The sequence below is a fragment of the Pieris napi genome, chromosome 5, assembly GCF_905475465.1.
Source record: "Pieris napi chromosome 5, ilPieNapi1.2, whole genome shotgun sequence".
Taxonomy (NCBI): domain Eukaryota; kingdom Metazoa; phylum Arthropoda; class Insecta; order Lepidoptera; family Pieridae; genus Pieris; species Pieris napi.
In genome coordinates, this window is record NC_062238.1 from 2,185,287 (window position 1) to 2,206,015 (window position 20,729).

The window sequence follows — 20,729 nt, forward strand, 5'->3', positions numbered from 1 at the left end:
TCGACTCGGTATAAAATGGTAGTCAATGTTATCTGAAATAAAACCAGAGATACTATATTAATTCAACTCTTGATATCTATATCAGCTTCCATTTTCCTTACAGGTAAGTAGTACTTTCTTTGTCGCCGGTTTACTAAAGGCTATTATTACACCAGGGCAACACTTTGCGGCATTGTGGCATGCCACACGGCTCTGTCGCACGTTGATGCCTCGGCGTAAACCAGCCTTAACACATTAAAAATATATTTCACAGGGGTTAAAACACACGACCTCAGGGTTGTGAGCCCTGCTCAGTGTAATAATATATTTTTTATTTATTATACTTTAGTACTAAGTGATTTACATTTAGTATTACCTTTTTATTATGTTAATAATTGCCGTCTCTCGGCACTCGACACTCGTCGACGAAGTGTCACTTTCTTTATAATTAAGCTTCGAGACCAAAAGGAAAATAGGAGCATGCATTTGCTAGACTGTAGAAAAAAGGTTATTTATGTATTAAATGATATAAACAGAAAATTTTAAATGCTTTAATTGTTTTATAATAACCTAAAACACGATATACAATATACATCCTGACATACTCGTACATAAATAAATTTTAACCACACCTATTGTGGAGAGGATTTTTATAATAAAAGAACTCTCAGTTTTATTTTAAACTATAGAATTAATATATAATTTAGGTTAAATTAAATTAACTGTCAATAATTTAAAATTGACTAAATAAACATGACTAAAACTAGTTTCGCCGTGAAACCGTACAACACCCAAACCATTAAAAATAACATGAAAGCTAGTGACGTTTTCACTACATAGATTACAAATTGTATCTTATATTCCAAAATAAACCAGTGGCGCTACCACTTTCTAGGGCCTCAGATTTCTATATGTGTTTCCTGATCCTTTGGAATGGACACGCCGTAATTTTTGTGGTATAAGGCATGCCGGTTTCCTGACGATGCTTTCCTTCACGTACGAGCGAGTATTAAATGCGCATAGACATAAAGTCCATTGGTGCACCCCCGGGGATCGAACCTACGTCCTAAGGGATAACACTACTAACAGTGTACTAGTGTATCTCATATACAGAGTTATATAAACTCTAATATTACTCCATATATTTTTAACAACGCTAGGTTCCATCTGTATCAAACTAAGATTACCACGCCTTATAAATTACCAATATTTTCTATAATATTACAAATTACACTAAGTACTTGCTAAATAAATCACTTTATAGGACATAAATAATCGTATCATTAAAGTCTTATCCATAAACATATTTAAAGCCTCAATTAGTCAAATAATGTTTGTCACATTTGTCACACACAAGAGTGATAGGGGCAAAACATTGGGCATCAGCTTATGAATAAGGCCCAGCACACATGGTGAAACGCAACTGCAACGAAACCCTTTTGAAATTATAGGTGAAACCAGTTTCAAACGTTTTCCACACACGCCGCAACCTAAATATGATGAAATTAGTCACAATAATTCCGATTTTGAGACCAGACAGAACCAAATCCGACACAAGTTTCCTGCACGCTGGTTTCAAAGCAACTGATCTGCAACACGTTTCAAACCGGTTTCAAACTAGTTGCGACGTGTGTTGTCTCTCAAAGGTATCTATGGCATAAACTCAAATGAAACTCAAAAGTAACTAGTAGTTGCAGTTTCGTTGCAGTTGCGTTTCACCATGTGTGCTGGGCCTTAAGAGAGGTAGGTCGATCTAATTAGTCTAAAGTTGTTTGCTCTGATTTGAAGGTAAATGAGTGTGGGGACCAGTCCTTGATACAATCAGTCCGTTGACCATAACAATTGTTGCATTGCATCCTCTATTGTTGTGTGTTGAACAACGCCATCTTGCTTTCAAACCGATCTCCGAAGTAAGATGATATGTATAACCTTCATGTTTGATTAACGGTTTACCCCGAATTGATCGTATGTATTCAACTGTAACAATACGTATTGTCAATGAAAACTTATAATTTAAATTTGCAAAATTTGGTCAGTTTAGAAAGTCTTACAAATAATGATATATCTAAATATTCATAACATTATCTATAAGATTTTCTAGGGCGGTAAAAACTTAAGTAAATTACTGTTTTAATATGTTACACTACATATAAAACTTATAACGTACTCTACGTAAAGTTCATATTATATATTAAATGTATACAAACGTATAGAACTCGTACAAACCAAAGACGCTATATTGTTTCGCTACGTATATATACTTGTCAAACTGTAAGTTGTGACAAGAGGCAGATCAATGCATTATTTAAAAAAAAATAAAGATTGATTTGAGTTCAATATTCTTCCATTTAATTAAACTAGTTTCAACTTAAGTATTAGTTTTCAACATTTCGAAATTATACTTAGTTTCTCGTTTTGAATCAGAGTTTAAGGATGTTTGGTTTATAAGGATAAATAAAAACTTCATAATAAAAAATTTCCATTTAATTAAACATACATTAATTTTAATTTGTTTTATCGTGTATATGAGCATATCTCTCTTGTAGAATATCATTCTTTAAAGTGTATACGGCACCTTTGCATCCTTTCGAATGATGACTTGAGCAATACCATCTCTTGGGTAGACTTTCATTTTTATCCTGTTCCGTTTTCCTGATGGAATATGTATAGCCTTTATAGCGTAATTGAACATTTCCACGTTTTGATGCGAAATAATAAGCCGTCTCTGAAACAAATATGTACTTTAATCCTTCACTAAACTTTTACATAAACTGCAATAATCCAGTTTCAACAACTATGAACAAAGAGCAATTTGCAATTATTTAATTAAATTGGTTCATATCTGTAATATAATATACATGCAAAGTCTGTGATACCTGATAGTTGAGTGTACCATGAGCTTGACAATATATTTTTTCAATTACCAGAAGAATGGAAGCTTTAAGCTTATTTCTACCAGAAGCTGACACACTCGTGATAGCGTTTCAATTTGATAAACGTTGAAGCAAGCACAAACTAAAGCAAGGATAATGCGTGGATTTCCTAGGGAAATCATTCCTTAGTTGTATGCGATTTTTGGAACGAAGTTCCTTATCGCGCATTGTGAAAGGGGGCTAGACGGAAAAATTCTTACGAAAAGTTGTCACGACACTTTTTTGCTATTTGCTATTGTAATACACCGGTTCTCGTCCGATCACCGAAGTTAAGCAACGTCGGGCGAGGTCAGTACTTGGATGGGTGACCGCCTGAGAACACCTCGTGATGTTGGCTTTTTTTTCGTCATACTGTTATGATACGAATTAACATATAAATTAATCGAAAGGAATTTCGTTCCATCCGGGTGTCCCTTGACACCTCTAAAGTTTTTTTAACAATATAACTACAGCAAACAATGGTAGCTTATGAAATTGACTGTATTTAAACCTTACGTAATTTAAATAACCTTGTGTCGGTCTTGCACCTCCTCGACCCAGGCCGCAAAAAGCTATAAAGTATATGCAACAAGACCCAAACACACATAATTATGTTCTACATTCGGAGATAGCCTCAACAGAAATTGGCCGTCGTCAAGCTAAACCAACAAGTGCGTAGTGCTATTGACCCTGTGAGACTGTTCCCTAAAGATGAAACATAACTGAATGAAAATATCTTGTTGTGACTTATAGACTGAGGAATTCTTGGATTATCATACGAATATGCAAACATAAACCAAACCAGTGGCGATATATTTTTTAGTTTTGACCTCAAATTTCTGTATATGTTGTGATCGTTTGTTTTTCTAATGAGGGTTAAAATGAGCCGGATTTCTCATGTTTTCCTTCACCGAGTGTTAAGTGCGTTTATTTTCCCGAGGTTTGAACGTAGGATAAGAGTCGCACGCTGTTACCACTAGGCCATTACAGCTCTTATATTATATGAAACGAAATTTATAATATATATATTATATATTTATTATCCAAATCCAAAAAATCACACACAAAATGATAATTCTTTCATTTAAAAATACCATACGTGTAACCTTACGGAGATTTTTTTTTTAAAACTAATGATTATGAATAAATTTTATAGAAATTATTTTACCATCTACAGTTTGTACACTAGCTTTACATCCCAAACTGCGTTTAGTGCATTGCCATCGTATCTTTGTAACTCCTGCAACGTAATTCTTGTATTGTTGTACATATTCGAAGCCATCTATGGATAAGGCCGACGTGCCTCTTGAAGTTGTCGTCTCGAAAATGATGTGTCCTAAAAAGGAACTTGTAATTTGAGCAATGTGTCGTATTGATCACAATTGATGAAGATAATGTAACAGCGCCGTAAGTTTGAAACGATATATTTGCTATTTGCTTCTATAAACGACAGTTGCTAGAGCAGTGTTGGCCTGGTGGCTTCAGCGTGCGACTCTCATACCTGAGGTGGTAGGTTCGATCCCCGGCTGTGCACCAATGGACTTTCTTTCTATGCGCATTTAACTAAAATATACATACGTGATACGAAGTTCATCGGGAATTCTAGTAAGACATAAAAATAGTGTAGAACTCGTAACAAGATACGTGAAATAAAACCAGGTTAGTTTTAGGACATCATTTTAATCAAATCTACTATATATTTAGGTTAGACCTAATTACATACAATAATATGTAACACAAATAATAAAATGTCATAAAATATAATAAAATTATAAAAATATTTAACTGTACATTAGAATCGAAAAGGTGATAAACCATTTTAATTTAAATAACTTTTAGATCTTGTTTAATGATAAAATAAATTATTTACATCTAAAATAGCAGCAGTGTATTAAAATTAAGAATTAAATTTAAAGTAATATAAATACATACGTTTATTAACGGATATAAACGCGAACTGTTTAACACCTAAATAAAAAAAAAATATCAAGTTAATTTTATAAGAGTAGCAATAAAAGGTTTCTTTTTGTAAGCAACCTAATACCAATTAGGAAAGGTTTTATTAGTTGCTGAAATCAACACACTTAGTTAATTAGTGTGGTGTTAGCAGTGCTATAATTTGTCTTAAATATATAAGACAACTATGTATGTGACTGATATAAGACCTGCCTTAATTGCTTTATATCCGTTAAATAATTTTATTTAAAATACTCCCGAATATCAAACACAATATTATATATTTGTGTTGTAATACATCGCGACTGTAGACACATATTTATTTACTATAAAAGTATAACTGGATATTTATAAATTTTCCGATTATGAGAAAGTTTACTTTGAGATCAACATTTAAGTTTAAGTTAAAAACAGCATATCAACATGATAGAGACGCACAATTTCTACTAACTCCACTTAAAAACTACAAGTTTACATTAACACCTAGACACCTCGAAACAGTACCCCTTTACCGATAAAGAGTGCTTAACTATTTATTTATAAGTATCGTATAGGCTCTCAATTAGCGAACACAAATTTTTCAACTTCATAAATAAATAAGCGACAGTAGATTTAAAAAAAATTTCATAATCCGGTAATTTTAATTTAATGAAATCTGTGTAACCTTAATTGCACCTCAATTTAAAAATAGCATGTAATATATATCTTTGAGAGGCGTTTATCGGTAAAAGGGTAAATAATTTACGCGCCAACCATTAAAAAATTTATTAACTTTTCTTACTTCCTAATACACTTTTTGGCAAGCATTATACGCAAAGTTACTTAGTTGATTTTTTAATAAATTTAATCAATGAAGATATTTCCAATAACACTGGGAATATATTCATAAATTCTCATATAGAAACCACAGTAGACAACCGCTCCTACTAAACTCGTAGCATAGATTTTAACATCAAAAAGGCGACAATACTTCTCAATAGGTTTAAACAACAGAATAGAAAAAAGGTTGCAAGGTTATTTTCCTTTTATTGACGTAATTTTGGCTCACATTTCTATCATATGCAAGTATGATCGTTTAATCACACAATGCATTTTCATCTCCATCTATTCGTGCAACTCCTATCAATAAAACCCTAAAAGCATTTCAGCCATGTTAAGTTTAACATTTCTTACATTACTTTGCACGTGGTTGTGCTCATTTTTCATCTTAACGATATGCTGGTCATGAGTTATGATGGTGGCCAGGCATCCCCGGTTTGTGTGGGTGGAGCATTGCCATCTTCTGATAACCGTCTTATCGAAGCGCTTCGTCACTTTGAGAGAGTACCTGTAGCCTTTAAGAACTAGAATTGGATTCCCACGCTTTGAATGTGCTATAAATGGTCCATCTAAAACAAATAGATTAATTAGTATCTTTATAAAACCGTCTCAGATTGGGTCATATTATTTTCAAGAAAATATATTTGCAAATTGGTTCGAAAAAATAAGTTTATTAACCTATGGACTGCTACCTAGCGCCAGGCGTATCTGAGAATACCGATTGACCGATACAGAAGACACATCCACCAGCCCAAGTATCGCTAAAAGGACGTCGTGGGGTACCAATTGGTGGAGTGGCAACGGGGGCAGCAATAAAATCAACAAAAGTAGTTTTTTACGAAGGATCGTTTCAACTGCGGTACTTTATATCCGAGAAGAAAAAAACATAGCTTATATTTGAAATTTTACTATTATTGCTCATACATTATTAGCAAGTTAAGAAAACATTCAAATAATTTTTGCGGAATGCATGAAGTAAAAAGCATAAAAAATAAGTTAAAAAATCTTGTAAGTAAAAATATGAATGATTAAAATCTATATTAAAATTACGCATAAGTTTCATTAAACACAAATACACACGCACACATTACATTTATCTAAAAAAATTGTGGGCTATAAAGTTCTACTAAACGTTTACTGACGCTGGATAATCGAATCTGCAACGATCGTTCGAATTTGTATAAAAAACGTTTCGTAGCAATTACGATTCATATTTAACAAAACCCAGCCATCATAATAAAATCTAGATATGTAAAAACTTTCTATATAAATGTTTATCAATTATACTTAGTTCCTTAGCTACCTTTTAGTTACTACTGGCGTCGGTCTCTATAACTACCAATACGCATATAAAAGAAATACCGATACTGAAGTTTTTGTAGTTGCAGAGCGCGGCACAAAAAAATCAGTCGGCATCACGATTGGGAGTTACAGTGTACCAGTAGTCTAGTCGACAAGTTGAAAATGGAACAAAATAGAGATACTACTCTTAAAATTATGTGCGATAGCTCATTGGATCCGGAATGACGTCTAGAAAAATGTGCTAAAAGCGTGTATTAGCACATAAAAAATTGCAAAAGTTATAGACCATTAAAGATGAAAAAATAATGGCATTTAGTTATTTGCCAATATTTAATAAACTATTAATATTTAAGAAATTTCAAATAAAGATTCTGAAAGAGGAGGAAATTTCTAATAAAAAACTCCTGACTCCCAGAACTCTATCTACATTATTTATAATGTTAATTTAACGCTGAAAATAGGTCTGCGGTTGACATTTTTAGGATTCGCGCGTGGCGTCAAAAGCGACTACGGCACATTAATTAATTTGTTTAAGGTATTGAATATTTTTTTTTAAATTTGAAAAAAATATGGTGTGTTCTGAACACTATAATCAATTTATTCCCGTTGAAAATTTTACTTAAAGTTAATTTTTCAACAAGTTAAATAATTGTTAACTAACGAAATTTTCTCGAACGACCGTCTTAATTGTAAGTGAAAAAAAATGTTTAAATAATGGTCGTAAAAATATTTCGCTTCGTAGAGCCTTTCTTACATACATACTTAACAAGATCGTGCCATAAAAGTTAAAAAAATATTTATACTTTGTTTATAACAATTTTTTTACTTAAACAAAAACTTAAAAATCCATGTAATGATGTTAAAAAAAAAATTTTTTTTCTAAGTCATCATATAATCGTTTTTTTATTAATACAAGATATTTATTGATTTGCAAAAAAAAAAATTCCCGCCATTTGTTGATAAATTTTTTTTAAACAAATTGATTAAATCAATATTTTTTAAAAAAAATTTAACTCAACTTTATTACATTAAAAATTTTATGATTTTTAAAAAAAAATTTTTTCCTTAATAACAATTTTTAATTGTTTATAATCGTTTTTTTTAATTTTCTATTGTTTAAATAATTAGTTAAGAAATTTTTTTTTTCCTAAAAATCATAATTGACAGTCTTCTATAAAGTAACAGAAAAATTTTTTTTTTTAATCAACAATTCTATTGTTTATTAACTTACCAATTTGTTATAAACAAATATTCAACTTTTGTTTATTTTTTTTCTAAAACTTCTAAAATTAACAAAAACAACCATATATAACAAAGTATAGAAAAAATTTTTTTGTAAATTTTTTGATTATCATGAATATTACTTTTATTAAAAATTAAAAAATTTTTTTTCTATACTTTGTTATATATGGTTGTTTTTGTTAATTTTAGAAGTTTTAGAAAAAAAATAAACAAAAGTTGAATATTAGTTTAGAACAAATTGGTAAGTTAATAAACAATAGAATTGTTGATTAAAAAAAAAAAATTTTCTGTTACTTTATAGAAGACTGTCAATTATGATTTTTAGGAAAAAAAAAATTTCTTAACTAATTATTTAAACAATAGAAAATTAAAAAAAACGATTATAAACAATTAAAAATTGTTATTAAGGAAAAATTTTTTTTTTAAAAATCATAAAATTTTTAATGTAATAAAGTTGTGTTAAATTTTTTTTTAAAAATATTGATTTAATCAATTTGTTTAAAAAAAATTTATCAACAAATGGCGGGAATTTTTTTTTTTGCAAATCAATAAATATCTTGTATTAATAAAAAAACGATTATATGATGACTTAGAAAAAAAAATTTTTTTTTAACATCATTACATGGATTTTTAAGTTTTTGTTTAAGTAAAAAAATTGTTATAAACAAAGTATAAATATTTTTTTAACTTTTATGGCACGATCTTGTTAAGTATGTATGTAAGAAAGGCTCTACGAAGCGAAATATTTTTACGACCATTATTTAAACATTTTTTTTCACTTACAATTAAGACGGTCGTTCGAGAAAATTTCGTTAGTTAACAATTATTTAACTTGTTGAAAAATTAACTTTAAGTAAAATTTTCAACGGGAATAAATTGATTATAGTGTTCAGAACACACCATATTTTTTTCAAATTTAAAAAAAAATATTCAATACCTTAAATAAATTAATTAATGTGCCGTAGTCGCTTTTGACGCCACGCGCGAATCCTAAAAATGTCAACCGCAGACCTATTTTCAGCGTTAAATTAACATTATAAATAATGGAGATAGAGTTCTGGGAGTCAGGAGTTTTTTATTAGAAATTTCCTCCTCTTTCAGAATCTTTATTTGAAATTTCTTAAATATTAATAGTTTATTAAATATTGGCAAATAACTAAATGCCATTATTTTTTCATCTTTAATGGTCTATAACTTTTGCAATTTTTTATGTGCTAATACACGCTTTTAGCACATTTTTCTAGACATCATTCCGGATCCAATGAGCTATCGCACATAATTTTAAGAGTAGTATCTCTATTTTGTTCCATTTTCAACTTGTCGACTAGACTACAGCACCTACTTATAATACTATTAAAAATAACTTATCTCTGTCATATTGCGTTGAAATAATACATTACTAGCAATACCTTGTGTTTGACAAAGTATTAAACACCTATACCTAAACAAGTTAAGTTAGACTTAGGGTCCTTCGAGAAAACAGCGTACCAATTCTTAAAATGCCGACAACGCACTCGCGAGCCTTCTGGCATTGAGTGTCAATGTGCGGCGGTATCACTTATCAGGTGAGCCTCCTGCCCGTTTGCCCCCTGTTCTATAAAAAAAGTTAGTATGCAACTTGTACTTTTTCAAACTCGTAAACTATAGACAGAGCTTTTTTTTATAATAATTTTGTAAAGGAGAAAGATTATTATGTTTGTAACGAATACACTAGACAAATTTAAAGTAAGTTACAATATTTATTTTAAAAATAAAATTACCAAGACAGCTAATTTTAATATAAAAGCTGTATTAATTAAGGCTTATATAAAACTTTAGGCATTAAAGCTCACAATATATTCGACGGTACGAGTGCTTTTCAGCAATCGTGGCCAATGATACTTCGACTTACGAGTATGTAAATAAGTAAGTATCCCATGTAAACAAAATCAATATTCATTACTAAAATTTCACTATTTAAGTTACTAATCAGGCATTAATGTTCGTAGGTACACTGTTCTTTAGAAATCTAAATAATCCAACATTAGACATGATTTAATACCTATTAGGTCACCTAGACTATAGACTGATATTGTTTCTGAGATAAGAGACGCCTCTTGCACTATATAGTGGGTCCCCAAAATCAACCAAAACGTTTAAAAATCATCAATAATAAAAAAAGTTTTACGTATACAATAATGGGCGTCACTTTCACCCTTATCTTAATCATAATCAACTACTTAAATATAAAAAAAAATAATGTCAATTATTTCGGTTTAAAAATTTTGCTTGACCCCTCCTAATGATTATCCGGCGAATGGCTATGATTAGAGTTAATTTTAACAATGGTATCATCAAATGTTATCAAAGATCCTTTACATCCGTGGACAATACACCGCCATTTTCTCTTCTTGGAATCCCTCGCCTGCCCAAATAAGTGTTGATAGTAGCGGAAACCCGAAAACAAAATCACCTTGGTGCCGTCTTGGGACGTCCCGAATATCGGCATTTCACCTGAAAGAATATCTTATATTAATCTCTTGTTGACACACTTTGCCGATCATGCAAGAAAGCTGTTACTCTGAGACCATGCACTACAAACGGGACAGTTTAAATTAAACACGTTAAAATTCGTTAAAAATTTATTTCAGAAAACATCTGAATAAAAACAACATTATGCTATAACATTTAATAAAGAAAGAAAAACAATAATTTATATATAACTGAGAGTATATATAATTTATATATATATACTCCTTCCACTTCCACTTAGGAGAATTCCATCACCACCATGCCTTCGAGGTAGCTGTTACATTCTACCGGAGCTCGATAACCTGGCTTCATCATAGTATGGACTACAGGCAGGAGATTGTTGGACCTAAATACTTCATAAAAGACATCACAAATAACACTAACAATCTTATAAACTATAAAAACAAACAAAATAATTAATTACTATAATTGTTTTACAAACCACGAAATAATTCACTTAAAATATAATATTTGGCAAGAATTTTCCTTTTGAATTGAATTTGTAATCTTAAGTACAAACAGAAAAACACTAACACCCAGTTTCTATATCAAATATGTTTAGCGAAACCGAATGTGACAGATGACGACCCTCAGATAGTGAAGACTAAAAATCTTTTCCGTTTTCCATAGAAAACTCTACGATCTATAGAAATCTCCCTCTTCTATAGAAATAGAAACAAGGTGATATTAACAAGAACACGCTCTTAACAGTTTAAATAAGGGGACCTAAAAGGTGGCCTATATATTAAATTCTATTATATTTCCTCAAAATATACAAATATAATTTGATTTCAGAGACCTGTATCAAATCTAATCTTGACACCACCATACTTCATACATAAAACTCGTAGGACCTTAAAGTTAGATGTAAGTTAGACTTACGTTTAAGGTGTCAGAGTAGTTATTAATCAATCGTTAGTAAATAAGCCACTCAGTAAAGATTTAGTTACTTATATCCGAATACTAAACAGATCTTTAATAAACAAAAGTATGTCAATAATTACATTATCATAAATCTAAACAGATCGCTCTGAGTACAGAAGTTACTCTATCATCAGAGGCATTAACAAAACCGGTTAAATATTTTAAAGGCAACTCTTTGAAATGTTATACTTCTAATGGCTCACAGTCGAATTTAAGTAATATACCTTGAACACTACGCACAACGCGTGGGTTATGATTATGCAAATTTTTGAATAGAACAATTCTGTCGCCTATTGTGTGAATATTCGCCTTACATTTAAACGAGTTCGACATCGAGCAGCGCCATCTGAATTTGTTCGTGTTTTTCGATACGTAACTCCGTTTTATAAAACGATACCCAGCCGCCATGAGCGCCCATCCCTGTTTTGTTTGGACCAGAATAACTGAAAGTAAACGTGAAATTAATATTTGATAAATTAAACACATGGTAAATAAGGTTAGTTCAAGAAATACAGACTGACCGTCCTTGTCATTTATATGAAAATTCATGACCCCTTAGAGAAAGATTCAGTATGTAAAACAATGTTTTTAACGAACGAGAGTCAAGATTTTCGGGCCAAATCTCATAACCGAATCTCACCCTTACGATCAAACAGTTACCATCCACTCACACATGGCGTAGGTACTCCGTATGCGGAGACGTCACTGTCACCGACAATAGATACAAAATATCAAAATACCGTAGATTAATTAATAACTAAAGAGAGAAGGCATTAACGTGAAATACGTGCGAGCGAAACAAAGTATCAGTTTTTCAGTCTCTATTTGCGCATCGGGTTTTATTTGTTTACCACCGAGCCCTTGGTGGTTGTTTGGTTTAAACAAGTTTTCACCGCTCACTGATAAATCTGTGAAACTCAAGTCAAACCCATATTTTAAGACTTTATCCTTATAAGAGGTGTATTTAAAGTGTCAGTCATGGTGAATTGTTGCATAATTGGCTGTAAAAGCTATAGTGAACGTAAAGAACCAAACATGACCTTTCATCGGTAAGTAGCTTATTTTGTCACGACTCAGTAACTTTGTTCAAGAATTCGAATATGTATTTTGGTCAATAATAAGCAAACTTCAATGAAAAAATAAAAAAAACTGTAAATAATAAAACTGTTTTGATTTTTCAATCAAAGACTGTAATTTAATACGAGACTAATCTAAGAAAAACAAAGTGGGTTTGTCTTTTGTTTTAAATTAACGTAATTTAAAATAATGATGATTTAATTAAGTCAGTCCTTAATAGTGTGAACGACAGAAAATAAGTCATTTCTTCTAAAACAATAGGTTACTTAAAATAAAAATAAATCCTAGCAACTTTACGTGATAACGATTCACTTAACAACCGTAGCCGTATGACTAATATCCTGTTCCGGCTACGCACTGGATTTTCAAAATATGCTATATGTATTTATAGGTATGTATAGAGTGAATCACGTTGAAAGAATTGAAATCATTTAATAGATTTTAAAATGAATACCTTACATAGATAAAAAATACAAATCTATTTATATGATTTATCAGTATACAGAAGTCAAACCGCCGTATTAATGTGAATGCGAATTATTTATTTTCACGATTTCATCGTCCACAGTGTGAATGGAGGCTCGACATTTCCTCTTGGTAGAACATCTCCACAAGGCTTTCATGCCACTGTAACTTTTCAAGTAAAAAGTATACTCTCCAACGCAGAGTTGACGATTGCCACGTTTCGATTGTTTAAAATATGCTGAAATTAATACAATATAGCATTTATAAATTGAAATGTCAGAAGAATTTTAAGAGATCTTATTATAATTGGATTAATGATGGGATTGTGTTCTATTCTTCCACGGTAACCATAGCAACGAAATAATAATAATAGCCTTTATTTCAAACTTAATAATAGCATAAAAGTTTCATTGATTTTGAATTAAAAAAAAATTATTACATTAGGTAAAAAACACCGTAACATTTAGGAACTATCATATGCTTGAAAGGTTTTAGTTTGTCCACTGTTGGACATAGGCCTCCTCCATCTGGTTCTGGTGTCTGTCGTGGGCCAGGCGCGGCCAGGTGACCCCGGCGACGGCAGTGATGTCATCCGCCCAGCGTCGGGCTACCACTCTCTCACTCCAACAAATTAATAGAACTGGCTATTATTTTTGGTTGGAATAAAACAGAATTCACTTTTCGATATAATATTTATTTCATCATATCAAATATAATCAAAGGTAACTTTTTACGCAAGATTATCAGTCTCGAATTTCAATATCAAAAACATTTTCCCCAATGCTTAGTTTGTGATATCATCCCGGATATAGAAAAATCTACATTAAAATTTGGTAGCCAGTAGATGATATCAAAGGGTAAGATTCAGATAGACTTTTCGTTCTCCCTCTCTTACCGATAGTTTTGCAGTATCATCAGTTCGATCACTGCTTATCAAGTGAACGTGATGAGTGAATCATATGCATTCTAATGTACATGATAATTGTTTATTTTAACAAGTTGATCGTCGACTGTGTGAACAAATGCCCTGCAGATCCTATTCGTGGAACATCTCCATCGAATTTTTTGTGAATTTGCATAACGCACGTGCACACAAAATGTGTACCCGCCAAGAGACAGAAGTCGACTTCCACGCCGTGATTGTATGAATGACACTGAAATTTAACCACACATAAATACCTTCATAGTAATAAAAGCGTAGGGCCCCCACTAGGTTGTGACTATACATCGTTAGAACAACATACTGGTTATATTGACTAAAATCAAAGGTCCCGGCTAAATTCTATTGTATCAGGCCGTTTCTCCACTGCTCCGGTCCGGCAAACGTTAATTACCGATCCGATTTAGAAACTCACAACAGTACTTACGTACTTCTCCACTACTCCGGCATCCGGTTTTTAACGATCCCATAACTTGCTAGATCGGAATGCGGTGTTTTATCGGTCCAAGTATCCAAGAGGTTATAAATTATTATTTATAGTTTGTTTATTTGAAAGAATCTGGATAACCTGGACCAAACCAAATTATGTTGCTATTTATTTATATTTTTATACCATAGTATTAGTGAACTATTTATTAAGTAGATTATAATATTTTAAGATAGACAATATAAAAAAAGTAATAAACTAGCCAGGGCAATAAATATTCAGAATTTAGAACGTTTTATTAATAAAATAAAGTATTTGGGTTTTAGTAAATATAGGTGTTGCATGATAAATATACAAGTATCGATTATTGTCGGATCGGATATAGTGGAGAAGCGCAATCCGGCGTTCCGATATTTTTCTCATGACTCATTCCGGTATCCGACGCCGGACCTGAGCAGTGGAGAAAGGGCCTTAGGTAATCAATAAAAACGTCATCGGCTGTTACGACTATCAACTATATGGTTTTTACGACCAAATATGTGTAGTCCCTTCGATGTCGTTATAACAGATTTTTACTGTATTACTGGAGAAGTGGCTACGCCAATCCTCTCACCAGTTCTGTAAGAGAAAACTAGAAAAGTATCCAAATCATATGAATATATTAAGATCCCTTACCTTTACCTGTGAAGGGGGTTTCCACTAAATCTCTAACTTGATTTAAGAAAATTTCTTTTTTAATATTTTATTCCGTATTAACTCATAATATGACTAATCAAACGGGGTTCCTACTAAATCGGTAATATATAATTTAAAAGATTTAGATTTTTAGATTTAGTAGGAATCCCTTAATAAATAAAATGTCTAAATCATATTATTATTATCTCATAATCATATTATTATTCATCATAATTAGGTTCGAAATATTTTCATTTGTTTTATGTTCAAAGAAAAATCTAAATCTTTTAAATTATACTAATAATTATTAGTGAACGATTTAGTAGGAACCCCGTTCGATTAGTCATATTATAAGTTATAAGTAACAAAATATTTATTTTTTTGTTTCTTACTAAAAAGAATTAATCATTCATTGGATTTCAATTTAGTAGGATATTAAAGTTTGTTTTAAATATGTTATAAAAGTTATGGCACCACAATCGGCGCAAAGATTAGTAATAAAATATACCGTCATATACTTGTTGCTTTGAAGAAGGGAAGATCTTTAATTAAACACAATTCAATCCGTAAACAATTTATTCTAATTCCTGTGAATAACATAAGTAAGGAATGAGAGAAGTATTTACTGTAACATTCACTAATCAATAAAAACCTTAATAGCAATAGCATAGATCTAGTTTATATTAGGCAAATCGTAATTAAAAAATAAATCAAAATACCTTAAGTGTTAACTAATGATTGTGTACATTATGTAATTTAATTATTTGATCCATAAAAGTGTGGACATTGGCTGGGCAAGATTTTCCATTATGTGTGGAACATTTCCATCTGGTTTTCATAGTGTTCATACAACGCTGGCGTACGCAAAACTTATACCCATTGACGCATAGAAGTCGATTTCCCCGCCTCGACCACATGAAGGAAACTGAAATGAATAATATGTATTAATTCTCTGGTTCACATTCTTATAGGTCTAGGAGCCAGATTTCTGAATCTGTTTCCTGTGTTTTCTAATAGGCAAGGTGATCAGCCTTCTGTGCCTGATACAAGCCGTCGTCTCAAGGGCATGTCGGTTTCTTCACGATGTTTTCCTTCACCGTTCGAGCTAATGTTAAATGGGCACATAGAAAGTTTATTGGTACACAGACGGGTATCGAACCTACGAGTACAGGCAATTTTAATCAACTTTCTTAAGTTGTAATGATTTTTTAAAGTTTAACGTTTCGTGTATCTGTTTCCTAATGGATCGATGTGGTTTTCGCAAACATATATCTAACGTTTGGATTACTCATGTACCTATTACTGAACTATCCTGATGATTGAGCTCGAAGATTGTCTAGGTTGTTTAAAATTTATACTATAATGTTGAGGTATATTTTAAAGGGCACAGATTTCACATCAATCGCTGTGTGATCAAATAAATTTAAATCAGTGGTTTTATTGGGGTGTATGTTCAAGAAAAACAAAGTCTGACAGTTTAAACTCATTCATTTAAACATTATTAACAAAACATTAAATTAACGTCACACATTGATCTATCAAAGTCAAATTAGTTTTAGTCTTTAGTGGTAAACAGTGGTAAGTGGGAAAAAATAGTACACAAGAACAGAGTGTCTTCCCCTTAATAGAGCCTGTAAGTTTTGGACACTTTCTTATGATAAATATTATTTTTAGTAAATTAACTTACTTAAATTATTTTATTTATTTACACTTTGTTGCATAATAATATAAAAATTTAACATAATTACATGTAAAGGAAAGGCCACTGGCGGCCTTATCGCTTTCGAGCGATCTCTTCCAGGCAACCACTGTGAGAAAAGAAAAAAAATGTATTACATATAGTTGTTAAGAAAAAGGAACAGGACGAACTAAACAGAAAAAAAAACAAACTAAACTAATAAAGGATACATGGAAAAAAAAGTGCATTTGAATCATAATAATTTAATTTACGATCAGTCTCACGTCAGTTAGTACGTATTATTAAAGTTAGGGATACGATATGGACAGATAATGTTTGTACAGAAGAAATTTAAAGGAAGATAGAGAAGGAGCTAAGCGAATACTTACTAATCTTAAGTTAGGTCGTAATGTTTAACATTTATGCAGTGCCAATTTATAAAATATAATAATATTAATGATTATGTTGATTATATATTTTGATTATTTCATCCTCAAATGTATGGACGTTGGCGGGACAAGACCTTCCATTATGTGTGGAACATTTCCATCTAGTTTTCAGATTATTTCTAATATGTACGCAAAATCTATATCCACCAATACATAGAAGACGATTACCTCGTCGTGACCGTATAAAGGTACCTAAAAAGAAGATATTCCAAGGATAAGGATCTGATGATGGCCAGAAAAATCTAGGGGAACCTTTGAAAATCCGTTCAAAATCAAAAAAATAATGAAACGATCCTTCGAAAGTCGGGATTTTTTGTTAAAAATTATAATAATATAGGTAAAAAAATTCCAATTGTCTATCAAATATTGGGCCATATTCATTCAAATACCAGCATATTAATGTGTGTGATTATTATTTATCATGATTAATTCATCTTCTATAGTAACAGCGTTGGCCCTACATCCCTTTGAGGAATGTGTGGAACAATTCCATCGTGTTTTAAATTTGTTAGCAATTTTCGCATAAAATGTATATCCATCAAGAGTCAAGAGGCGATTTCCGCGTTGTGAACGCAAAAACTTTGCTGAAAAAAATACATATCGATTACACACACACACACTAAACATTAATACAGATTAAACATTTTCAGCAATAACCATATACAAGCTGAAAACTTGTTGAAAGTATTATTGGGTTAAATGCCTTGGTGTTCTCCGAGGGCCCATCTTAAGGGCTGAAGGGCGGTGGGGCATCGCTACCCCCCTGAATAGCAGAGGGTTTTGAGTGATAACCCAGCCCACAGTCCCAGCGTCAAGGTCGAAGGCGCGGGATTGCGTAAGCGCATTTTCACCTCTTTAAAAAGAGCTGGACATAACGCTTTTAAAAGCTTTGATTAAGACATTTAGATTAACTGCTAATATAGGTTTATAGTTTTAAAACCTGTAGTGACAAAATTTTGTCAAAAATTGTCGAATCTTTGCGTGTTAATATATGTACCTTTTTTATGTTGTATAATTGACTGAGACTCAAAAGAGCTTTAAAGAGGGCCATAGACGGACCGGACCGCATAGCCGATACCGACTGCTCTAAGCGGTCGACGCACGGCGTTCTGCAGTTTCCATACTAAATTCATATTCGCAATACACGGACCGCTCGAGCAGTTCCTGACCAAACCGCATATTGCAGTCGGTCTTGACTGCAACATGCGGTCCGTCTATGGCCCGCTTAAGGCTCCGTAAATTTCAGTGTTGTTAAAAAATTCTTATATATGGTTAAAGGAAGAACATCTTTCACTGACAAATAATATTTATTATATCTATGTAACTGTAAATCATGTGTGGCAATTTAGGTGATCTTTTCGCTTCTCTGTAATCCAGAAATATGAGTAAATGACTACATTTGAAACCCCATTTAGAGGCGATGTCATTTTTGGAGCAAGTAACAAATTGGGCCAAAAGTAAGCAACATTGGTCAATACTATGATTTTATAGACTATATGGCTTACAATAGGGGTAACGGATGACGACATTCCGCATCCGTATTCCGTCCTGCAACACGTGTTAACAAAAGATAAACACTATGCGTCATAATATATTTGTTTATTCAAGCAAATGTTTTACATTCTCACCCCATATCACATTTTTACAAAGAGCAAATCTTAGTGCACACATTCTTTATTAGTGAAACTGATTACAATTGGGTTTTTTATGACGTCATAGTTATTTAAATAATTTCTTATTGCTATTCTAGCCAATCAATATCGGTTTAACAGAACAGCTGTAGATAGCAAACAATTTTTAGTAGTGTTCTCAGTTCTGCGCCGGTGATACCGACTTTAATGTTAAATTGTGTGGATATTTAGACAAATTACATACAAATCTATTGCTATTATATATTACAGTGGATAAAACAATATAGCTTTATTGGCACGATAGCTAATATGTTTTATCTGTATCAAAATTTTTGTTTAGGTACGTACGGTACGGTACGGCCTTGTACATCCTTTACTAATTTGTAAATAATATATATATTATTATTAGTTTTTTTGTATTCAAAAATGTCATAAGTAACGCGACATGTGATAGTAGAACAGCTTAATATTTTATATAGATCTACAAAAATAATGAAGTTAGAAAAAATCTCACAGAGAAAATTTCACACTAGACGAACTATTTTGCATCGGGCCTCGTAGTACAAAATAAATCTGAAATCGATTCAAAGGCAACGAATATGCCTGCTAATGTGTGTGTTTATTATTAATTCTGATAACTTCATCCTCAATCGTATGGATGTTAGCGCGACACTTTTTAGCACCATGTGTAGAACAAAGCCATCGTATTCTCATTTGATTCACGCGATGCATACAAAACGTATATTCGCCGATGCGTAGGAGACGTTTACCACGCTGTGACACCTCGAAGGTAACTGAAAATATATTAAAATCTGATTATGCATTGTTATTTGCCTTTTATTCTCAATATGTTGTTGTGGTTGCAGCTAATCTTGCAAAATTAAATTGTTGAAGTGCCGAGCAGTTTCTTACTTTTTCGTTCGTTGAACGCCGTTGAGAACTGACAGTAAATGTTTTAGAGAGATTAGATTTTTTAATGTTCAACAAAAGTTACCTAAATATATTTAATTGCGAAAATAAATAGAAATAAAAATCCATAGGTACAGAACAGGGTGAATATATTGTATTGAACATGAATTATTAAGGCAATTAATTTGATAAAAATGAACTCCTTTACTAAATCAGTCTTTTTATAGTACTCTTTCGTCTCTTTCTATCAAATAGTGAAAAAAAAATCTAAAATAGTATCTCACCAGTCTCTCTCGCTGTTTAGTCAGAATTACGAGAAATGCTTATGAAAATAATTCTTCAAGTTAACACGATATATGTAATTAGATTTCGTTTAATAGGGATGCCTCTTAGTTAGGTACTCTCTCATTACTCACTATATGTTCGAATGTATATCGTTTGATACATAAAGAAAAAAATCCAGGACACATGGTTTCATAATATTTATAATTAATAATATCCATTACATTAAACTCAAACCATTTAATCGGATTTCAAATTTTAATGCAAGTGATTGTTATTTATTTTAATTATTTCATCCTCGATTGTGTGAACGGTGGCCCGACATCTTTTTGAGCCATGAGTAGAGCAGATCCACCTAGTTTTCATATAATTTTTATTTTGCACACAAAATGTATATCCTCCAACACGCAGGAGTCGTTTCCCTCGCTGTGATACGTCGAAGCTAACTGAAATAATAACAATAAATAATTATTATTTTTCCTAAAATTCTAAGAATAAATAGAACCTTATTTAAATAAAACAGAACAGTGTTGGCCTAGTGGCTTCAGCGT

General features: G+C 31.8%; 1 protein-coding gene across 22 annotated transcripts in view; it reads right to left on the bottom strand.

Annotated features, from left to right (window-relative positions):
- The window catches only part of LOC125049347 (protein tramtrack, beta isoform), a 357,718-nt gene that overhangs the window by 219,951 nt on the left and 117,038 nt on the right, over window positions 1–20,729 (bottom strand). The window contains exon 5 of one of the 22 annotated variants that reach the window (XM_047648559.1): window positions 10,474–10,703. The exons of 19 other annotated variants lie outside the window; for them this stretch is intronic. In XM_047648559.1, coding sequence (XP_047504515.1) covers window positions 10,489–10,703 — 215 coding nt within the window. In that variant the 3' untranslated portion in view covers window positions 10,474–10,488. Of the gene's footprint in view, window positions 1–10,473; window positions 10,704–13,228; window positions 13,426–15,787; window positions 16,155–20,729 lie in introns of those variants that run through there. 2 more of the 22 variants (XM_047648573.1, XM_047648568.1) reach the window with 2 other exon arrangements.